Consider the following 10,257-nt stretch of genomic DNA (forward strand, 5'->3'; position numbering starts at 1 on the left):
AAAAAAAAAAGAAAAGAAAATAAAAGTGCTTGAAATTGGACCCCCTCAACCTATGGACCTTATTGATCTTCTTTGACAATCATTTTGTCTTATAGTTCATACATATAGTATAAAGCTGGAGGGAGAGAGAGAAAGAGTGCCAACAGAAACCTAGGTGACTCCAGGCTTCACCAAAGGCCAAATATGTGAAACAATCCCTAACCCCCTCACTCACCCTATTAGCCGCCCCCAATTTCTGGCCTTTTTTTTTATTTCTTTTTTCTTTTTTTTTTTTTTGCGACCTTTTCTCATTTTTTGTTACTTCCTCTTTCAGGCTCTCTGTCTCTCTACAGTTGGTGCACAGCACAAGATAACTTTGCCCCATGTTTTGGTTTTGTTGGCCATTGGACCATCCGATGCGCCACTTCTTTTAGCTTAGCTTGACTCTTGACATAATCTCTCTCCTCCTCCAATATTTTTACTTTTTTTTTTTTTTTTTTTTTTTTTTTTTTTTTTTTTAATTTTTTTTCTATGATAGGCTACAAACTATAACTGATGGACTGTGGTCATGTGTAAATATAAAACCATAGGATTTTTTGAATCATAGTTCATAATTCGTTACAGTATTTTCTCTCATAAAAAATATACGTAAATTGAAAATGATTCTAATATCATGATTCTAATTCATGAACCAAACGTAATAAATTTTATAATTTTGCATAATTTTTCATTTTAATATGATTTGATTGGATTTAACATTTAGAAAAATGCATTATCACTAAGTACCTCTTTTGTAGAAAGCGTTGTTATTATTATTATTTTTAATTGTTGCAGTGGTTTTTTTTAATTGTTAGATTAATTCTTTTAACTATAAGATCTTCACATGTCCGCATTACAAGTTTACAGCTCCCCAACATATAACTTTTCCTACTGCAAATCAGATCGTTAAAAAATTAATTTAACGATTAAAATACAATTCCTATTGGTAGAACAAAATAGCATTCTCCATCATAAATGAACTTGTTAAAAAATTTTGCGATAGGGCACAAACAAATACAAAAATAACAAGCCTATGTTTAAATGCCGACACGGTAGAGTTCAATTTAAACCGTTGAATCTCATATATATCAGGTTCTATTAGTTTTATATAATTTTTTCAGTTTGATATGATTTGATTAGATCTAACATTTAGAGAAAAAAAAAAACATTATTGCTAACTACTATCTCTACCATAGAAAACGTTTTTTTTAATTGTTGTGGTTTTCTCATTGATTTTGTGGTACAAATATGGCCAAATTGAGAGTATCTTGTGATATTTAATCTTATCTAGTACTATTAATTAAACTGCTTAAGCAAAGATTAGTATTAATAGTGCTTGTCGCCGCAAGCATAATGGACCAGCACTCGCAGTAATACTAGTTGAAAAAAATATCTCATTTGAATTTTGATATTGGAGCTAAAACATTGTCTAATACTAACTTAGCAAAATATCTAACATGTACTTTGTGATGGAGTTTGTCGTGATGTAGACCTATCGAAATTTACCTATAAATATGAACAAGTTACATCTAAAATACAGATTACATGATTAGTCCAAGATACGATGAAAGGAACAATAACAATAGGATACTAAATTTTTTTTGGAAGTGATAAGAAACAAGAATGATAGTCGATTCATGGAACAAATTTTTAAGTTAATTACCTTCTTTTTTAAAGCGGATAATACTTTTTTTTTAGATGAGTTTAAACTTAATTAGATCATGCAGGTCGAAGACGAGTTTAATTTATGAATGATGAATCACTACACATATGAATATAAAAATGCATATTAATTAGCTCAAAGGTTGTTTCTTTTTTGGGGTCAAAAGCTGAAAGTTTGGTACGTTAGCTTGGGACAATAGTAAAGGTGAAGAGTGGAGAAGAGATCACACATGTCATTATTTGAAATAGGTTAATTTTGTAGTTTAAAAAAGACTTTTCGTACGTGCTCAATATTTGATGTATGCATTCGGTATCATCAACAGAGATAATTAACCCTTGTTGTACATGTACACACTCACACAGACACATATATACAATTAGGAGTCTCTTGAGCAAAATACATATACACGCATGTGTATCTACGAGTTTTAAGTGTTTACGTGTTTCATCCTTAGTTACCGTTAAATATAAAAGTTTAATGATATGACATTATAAGAATACAATTTCAATAATTGTTATAAATTATTTTCGTCAACTATTCAATTATTATAACTGTCAAATCAGTATCTTATAACTAAAACAATGATATTTGAGTAAGTAACTATTAAAACCCAACCCGTATATCTGTATATGTATATATGTATAACTAAGAGTTATGTGTATGTATTTGAATTGGCCTTTCTATGTATTACAAAAGGAAAAAATATAGCTAGATGGTATCTTTTAATCAAAGTTGTTCTATTTAGTTATATATATAAATATATATATATATATATATAGTTATTTCATTTGTGTCCCTAATTACGAGTTCGCTTGTGATCTCTCAAACTTGAATTCTGTTGTTCAGGAAAATTTTATTAGTTGAATTTGAAAGACAAGAAATAGTATTTTCATGAAAATCCAAAAAAGATAATAATGAAAATGTTAATCAATTAGAAGTAGAAAATAGTATCCCTCTACTTTGGGGAATTCGATCTCAAATATTAACATGGGTGGTGAACTTTAATAAAATGGCCAGCCTTTAATAACCACTATAAATAAACTATCACACAACCAAACTTAATGAAGCCGATCAATTTTTTGCATGATTGGAAATCATATATGCTTATGAAAATGAATATACAAAAACTAAAATTTATTCAGGCATATATTACTCGGAGATATTCACCATCTATATACGATCACGCCCTTTTACAATTCATTTAAGAATTATTATATATAGTATACGTGTTATGATCCTACTAAATACTTTTGAACTTAATCCCATAAAATAAAATAAAATAAAAAAACTAGTTTCTACAAAATGGTTAATGCTTTTGTTTAAAATGCTTTTTATACACAACGAAACCGTATATGATATATAGGAAAAGAGAATTGGCAAGTGATTGATTAAATGGACGTACCTTGAGATGTATATAGCTTAATTCGAAATCGATCGGCAAATCAAAGACTCACTTTGAGATTCATGAACACTAATTCCCAACTCAAACTTGGAGGTCAATAAATTATGGGTAAATACATCTTCATTTTACACTGAAGAATTTTGTCTAATATTGATGAGTGAAAACTCAAAACAATATTTTCAGAATATAGGTATGTTTCCACAAGATTTAAGAATATGTTAGGTTAACCAGATGTAGTCTATTGAGTAATTGAAATGGTGATTTAGAGGTTATTTTACCAGCGTCTCTTCAACGAGTGAAAGTAAATATTACTTTTGTTATAATTTTTAATTGTCTTATATGTTATGTTCGCATAAATACAAAGTTTCTTTTTCTTTTGCTGAGCAAGAACTTTATCACATACAAAATGATACATGCTATCAACAAATCATTGTTCATATATAGGAGATATTGAAGAACTTTATCTTTTTTAATCGGAACTTATTGACACTTTATTTATTTATGTAAAAACTGCACTACATGGTATATTTATACAAGCAGAAATAAAATATAACATTTTTTAAAAAATATTTTAGAAATAACACAATGATGTAGTAATTATTATAACATTTCCATGTTTCATGATATAAAATTAAATAGTAATTCTTAAGATTATTTTAATTTTTACTATTGTAAAGTACGTATTTTAAAAATTTTTGCTTTATTTTAGCATGATAGTAATTAGATTGTGTCGTATGTCTAACTCACCTATATTTTGCATTACTCTTCTTACGTATACTGCTAATTTACTCAATTTTTTTTTCTAGTATTTGAGGTCTCATACCATTTATTTTGTACACTAATCTAAATTTGAAAACCTTTTCTTTGAACCGGTTAAAAGTGACGTATCGGTCAGATACATGACTGAATGACTAGAATGAGAATCCATTACACAAAAAACAAGAAGGGACGAAACAAGGAGGCCATAATTTGATTTTGGTAGAAGGTTTTTTCTGGACCGGCTTTTAGCCAAAATGGCACGTTTTTAGATGTCTATAGTCAAAAAGCTCTCCGGACTTTTGATGATCAACTTTATCATCTTTAAATCCACATCTCTCCTTGATCTCCATGTTTAATATTGTAATAATCATTGAAAATAATATCTAAATTAACCAAAATGGTTTAATTTCCCTTAAAATTTTGGAATACTTGGCCCCAAAATGTCATGAAATAAGACGAATTATATATGCTACCAAGTTCAAATGAATTCAATGTAGGAATTATAAATATTTATTTTTAGTATTAGGAAACTACCAAAAACTTTGACAAGATTTCACATGAAATACAAAGTACTTGGTGGGAAGTTTCAATTTTGGCTTTGCAATTAAAAGCACAATAATCATTGAAACTGCCCACCCGGCCGCCGGGAAGCTTCAATCTAGCTAATTCCACTAACAAAAATAAATTTTGTTTTAAAAGCTTACTTGGGAAGGTTCAATCTAAATTCTGCTTTTGCTAAGCCCGTCATATTACTACTTTGGTTGTTTTGTTTTGTTTTTTGTTGTTTTTTTTTTAAAGAGTTTTTCTAGTAGCACTAGAAAAAATGATCTATTGGTAATTCTATATTTTTTAGTTGTTAAATCTGTATTATAAACTGTATATTTTGTATAACTTTTTAATTTAATGTGATTTTAACCCGTCTAACAGTTAAAAACTAACATTATTGGTTATGAGGTCTACAAGAAAAAATCCAAAAAACAAACAAACAAAAACTATGGGACACTACTCTAGACTTGACCACCGCACAAGGCATGCATATTCATGCACTGATCACCCCTTACTTTCGATTAATTATTTTACATTTGAATTGTTAGTTTAATTTAATGTTGCGTGATCCATAATCTTTTATTTTCCTTTTTATTATTATTATTATTTTTTTTGTTTGCTGGAATCCAATCCAAAAGAAAACCATTACACGTGCAATCGAATAACATCTTCTCACACACATACGAACCATGGAAATAATCTTAAGAGCAAATGAGATTTGTTTCTATTTTCTCTTAAATGAGATCAAATGTATACAGAATTCCTAGTTAGAGAATTTAACGGTCACCGGACCCAAATATTGCAAGTATGCTGTCATTTTTAATGAAAAAATACGATTCTATAAATATATTATTAGATACAACATAATAACTAAAAATAACAACTCATTTACTAAATACATTCGGTTTTAAGATATGAGTTGAGAATTATAAGAGTTAGAAAAAAAAATAACATTCAAAACTTTTGTCATTACTTCTTTATTTTCTTAAGGAAAAAGAAAATGAATATACGTGGTGGAAATGTATTTTATATGGACGTATATATGTGTGGCTCTTACTAGCCAGTAGCCAGTTTTCTTCTGGACTGGCAAGCCACGGCTCCATTAATATAGCCGACCCCCCCAACCAAACTGCCATTTTTTTCTTATTTATTTATTATTTATTATTTATATTTTTTTGCCATTTACTAATAAATAAATACACAAAAAAAAATCAACTCCAAATCCAGTGGGTCCCATATCCCCCTCCTGAGCCCTATATAAGTCCCTCCTGCTCCTTCTCACTTTTCTCCACTGAAACCAAGGGATTCCTCTCCCCCCAAAAAAAAAAAAAAATAGATACCCAAAAAAAAAAGTAAATATTGGTCTAACAATTTATCTTCCTCTTTTCTTCTCTATTTGAGAGAGAGAGAAAAAAAAAAAAAACATTTTTTCTTTTCTTTGCTCAAGACTCTCTCATGGCGACTTCGGTGGAAAATAGGCAGTTTCCCCGACTGGATCAGCATCAGCCTCCCCTAAACGGCGTCGTCCGGTCTTTCAAACCCAGCCGACCGGACTCCCCGGTCCGCGGTTATAACTTTTCGCGGAACCCGGACATCACGATCCCCAAGAAACACGTGGCATTGGACGATTCGTCCAGCGACGATGAGGACGACGAGAAGATGAACGAATACCGCGATATGATCCGCCGTGGCAAGAACGAACTGGAGCGGTCGATCCTGGACCCACGCGACGACGGCACATCCGACAGCTGGATCGAGCGCAACTCCACCATGGTCCGTCTCACAGGGAAGCACCCCTTCAACTCGGAGCCACCATTGACCCGACTCATGAGCCACGGATTCATCACCCCGGTCCCGCTCCACTACGTGCGGAACCACGGGGCCGTCCCTAGGGCCTCGTGGGACGACTGGACCGTTGAGGTCACCGGTCTGGTCAAACGGCCGGCCAAGTTCACCATGGACCAGCTGGTCAACGACTTCCCGTCACGTGAGTTCCCCGTGACCCTGGTCTGCGCTGGCAACAGAAGAAAGGAGCAGAATCTGGTGAAGCAATCCATAGGGTTCAACTGGGGAGCCGCGGCGGTGTCCACTTCAGTGTGGACGGGCGTACCGTTGCGAGCCTTGCTCAAACGATGCGGGATTCTGCCACGTGAGAAGGGGGCCCTCAATGTGTGCTTTGAAGGGGCCGAGGACTTGCCAGGTGGCGGTGGGTCCAAGTACGGAACGAGTGTGAGAAAAGAGATTGCCATGGATCCGGCTAGAGATATTATCTTGGCGTACATGCAGAACAGGGAAAGGTTGAAGCCGGACCACGGGTTTCCGGTGAGGATGATCATACCGGGATTTATCGGCGGCCGGATGGTCAAGTGGCTCAAAAGGATTGTTGTGACGACTCAGGAGTCCGATAGCTATTACCATTACAAGGACAATAGGGTTCTTCCTTCCCACGTTGACGCTGAACTCGCCAATGCGGAATGTAAGTTTGAACTTTTTAGGCGGTGCCTTTTACTTGTTCGAATTATAACTCAATTTTTATAATAGTATTTTTTAAAAATTTTTAATTTAATTTTTTCTACTGACAATCATTTCTCTAACAAATTTATTTTTAATTACTAAAAAGTAATAAATTTCTTTATGTAGTAAAGCATGTTCATGAATATTAAATTAAGGGGTCAAAACAATGAATAGCAAAATTATTTAAGTAATATAAAGATCTATTATTGTAATATTAATACTGTCATCTCTAGATTTTTTTTTTTTTCTTGAAACTATCTGGGATTAATTTATCAATTCATGTGTTGGGAATTGGGAAGCAATGAGTGCTTATTGGTTGTATGAATTGTTGATTTGAAAGAAGTGAGAGAATAATTTTTGTCCTGCATGTATACATGTGTGCAGCTTGGTGGTACAAACCGGAGTATATAATAAACGAGCTGAACATAAACTCAGTGATAACGACGCCGTGTCACCAAGAGATCTTGCCGATTAACTCGTGGACAACTCAGATGCCGTACACGTTAAAGGGTTACGCATATTCTGGTATGTAAATGCAATTTCCTCTGCTATTTCTCGATCTTAGATGCCTTCACAAATCACGTCCGTGACTTATATATGTGTGTGTATTCGTTTTTTCAAACAATTCAACTGGCTAATTATTTATTCTAAGCCAAACAAAACGCGTTCGGTTCTTCTGACTTCTGAGTTTTTCTTTTTTCTTTTTTTTTCTAGGTTAGATGCTCTTCTACGTAACTTATTAATTGGATCATTTTTTTTTTTTTTTTGGCTAAATCTAGTTTATGGGGTTTTGTCTCTTGCATGCCGACCTTAAAAGCATCAAATGGTGGTAACAACTAGTATCAAGTAGGTCTGTGCAAGTTCAGCGGGAGTAGAACCAAGTTGGTTTCCCAGCTTTTTCTGTGACCACATATGTCTTTTTTCATGAAGTCCTAATTTTGGAATTACCTCCGCGGATCTTTTCTATATTGTTGTTATTGTTATTAATATTAGAAAGATGGTTTAAGTGACGCGTGTGGATCTGTTCCCAGCTTTTCTTTTGTTCTTGGACCTTTTCTGTTTTGAAGTGAAACTAAATTAATATTATAACATAATTTAGATCAAACATGGTACCAAAAGTGATAGCTAAAACGTCCATATGTGTCAGAATTACAGAAATACCTCATTGCAAGTAGAAAAAACCAAAGTACATAATTAGCTGCTACGTCATAGATCTAAAACTTGTATTTTTTTTAGGAAATATTTGGTTAGAGAATTCAAATCACGATTTGAATCATGGTTCATAATTTATTACGGTATTTTTTCTCATAAAAAATATATGTAAATTAAAAATAATTTTAATCACATAATTTTAATTTATGAACTAAACGTCTCCTTAGTGTCTGAAAATTGCAAAATATAACAATGATCTAGTGATGACTTGAGCATGGATTAATGATCTTTTTTGTTTCACGCGCTTTAGGAGGAGGGAAGAAAGTGGCACGTGTGGAGGTGACGATGGACGGTGGTGAGACGTGGCACGTGTGCACCTTGGACCACCCTGAGAAGCCCAACAAGTATGGCAAATACTGGTGTTGGTGTTTCTGGTCGTTGGAGGTTGAAGTTCTCAACCTTCTTGTTGCCAAAGAGATTGCCGTCAGGGCTTGGGACGAGACCATTAACACCCAGCCCGAGAAGCTCATTTGGAATGTTATGGTACGTCATTCTTTGTATTTTTCCTCATATACATATATATATGTATGTATATACATGCACGCATATATATGTATAGATATATAGCTTCATATGGTACAGGTTCTCTCCCGTGCAACATACTAAACGTGACAGTAATTCTATCGGTAATTCTATCACATATATATAAAAGTCATGGCAAGTTGCTTGCTATTTAAGCCAGTAAAACTGCGGCACATAAGTATATGATATATATTATTTAGCACCAAATCGTCCCTAGCTTCGAACTATACTGGATGCCAGCCTTGTAGAAGGGCCCCATCTTGGTATACTTTTGTGCCTAACTAAAAACCCACCACTTACTATTACAATTTGTCGTTGCCTCTGATAGACTCGCAGGGCACATTTAAATAGACTAATTGGCTTAATTAGTCGTATGCCCTACATCACTAGTGCCGTACATCATAATTGAATATCGGCCCTGATGACCTTTCTTTTTACATTAAAATAATTGCAAGTTCAACATTTTGCTTCAATTACGTACGTACCTAGATAACATACATAATGCTCCTCACAATACGTAGTCTAATGATGGATGGTTCAATGTTTACCTTCTCATATAAATACTAATGCGGAGACAAAAAAAGAAAAAAGAAAAAAACTACACACGGATAATAATTTGGTTGATCACAAGCTGATATTAATGATAACTCCATTGTGCTAATTAGTTATAGTTGAATTTAAAAAAAAAAAAAAAAAACATAGAGAGGAAACAGCTAATATCAATATTTTTTACTTTTCAAATTTAGATTATTTGTTCAATTTTTTGCATCTATTAAATTGCATTATGCAACATCATTTAATGATCTCATACGGAAAAGCACGTAAAAATTAATTTAAAAAATATTTAAAATGTGATTGGTTAGAGGTTACCCACTAAGATTTGAACAAAAACCAATTTTTAATTATAAGGTGCAATTTTTTACATGCAGGGAATGATGAACAACTGCTGGTTTCGGGTGAAGACAAACGTGTGCAAGCCCCACAAGGGGGAGATCGGGATCATCTTCGAGCACCCAACTCAACCGGGCAACCAGTCGGGCGGGTGGATGGCGAAGGAGCGCCACCTCGAGTCGACGGAGGCAAAATCAAACCCGACTCTCAAGAAGAGCGGCTCCTCCCCTTTCATGAACACCGCCGCCAAGACCTACTCCATGTCCGAGGTCAAAAAACACAACTCCCCCAACTCCGCCTGGATCATCGTCCACGGCCACATCTACGACTGCACCCGCTTTATCAAGGACCATCCCGGCGGCGCTGACAGCATCCTCATCAACGCCGGCACCGACTGCACCGAAGAATTCGATGCCATCCACTCCGACAAGGCCAAGAATCTCCTCGAAGATTACCGCATCGGTGAGCTTCTCACCACCGGCTACGCCTCCGACAGCTCCTCCCCCAACAACTCCGTCCACGGCTCTTCCAATGCCCTCTCCCACTTGGCTCCCATCAAGGAAATCACTCCTCCCGTTTCCCGACCCGTAGCTCTTGTGCCAAGGGAGAAAATCCCATGCAAGCTCGTCAAGAAAACGTCAATTTCCCACGACGTTAGGGTTTTCCGCTTCGCTCTTCCCTCGGAAGGGCAAGTCCTCCGACTTCCTGGCGGTAAACACCATCTCCTTCG

At 34.8% G+C, this 10,257-nt stretch overlaps 1 protein-coding gene across 1 annotated transcript in view; it reads left to right on the forward strand.

The window, feature by feature from the left end:
- The first annotated feature begins 5,774 nt into the window (after positions 1 to 5,774).
- LOC21403045 (nitrate reductase [NADH]) overlaps positions 5,775 to 10,257 on the forward strand; it is a 5,304-nt gene continuing 821 nt past the window's right edge. The window contains exons 1-4 of the mRNA XM_024162339.1: positions 5,775 to 6,864; positions 7,287 to 7,427; positions 8,365 to 8,597; positions 9,566 to 10,223. Coding sequence (XP_024018107.1) covers positions 5,844 to 6,864; positions 7,287 to 7,427; positions 8,365 to 8,597; positions 9,566 to 10,223 — 2,053 coding nt within the window. The 5' untranslated portion in view covers positions 5,775 to 5,843. The remainder of the gene's footprint in view (positions 6,865 to 7,286; positions 7,428 to 8,364; positions 8,598 to 9,565; positions 10,224 to 10,257) is intronic.

Source organism: Morus notabilis, unplaced genomic scaffold (genome assembly GCF_000414095.1).
Source record: "Morus notabilis unplaced genomic scaffold, ASM41409v2 Scaffold570, whole genome shotgun sequence".
Lineage (NCBI taxonomy): Eukaryota > Viridiplantae > Streptophyta > Magnoliopsida > Rosales > Moraceae > Morus > Morus notabilis.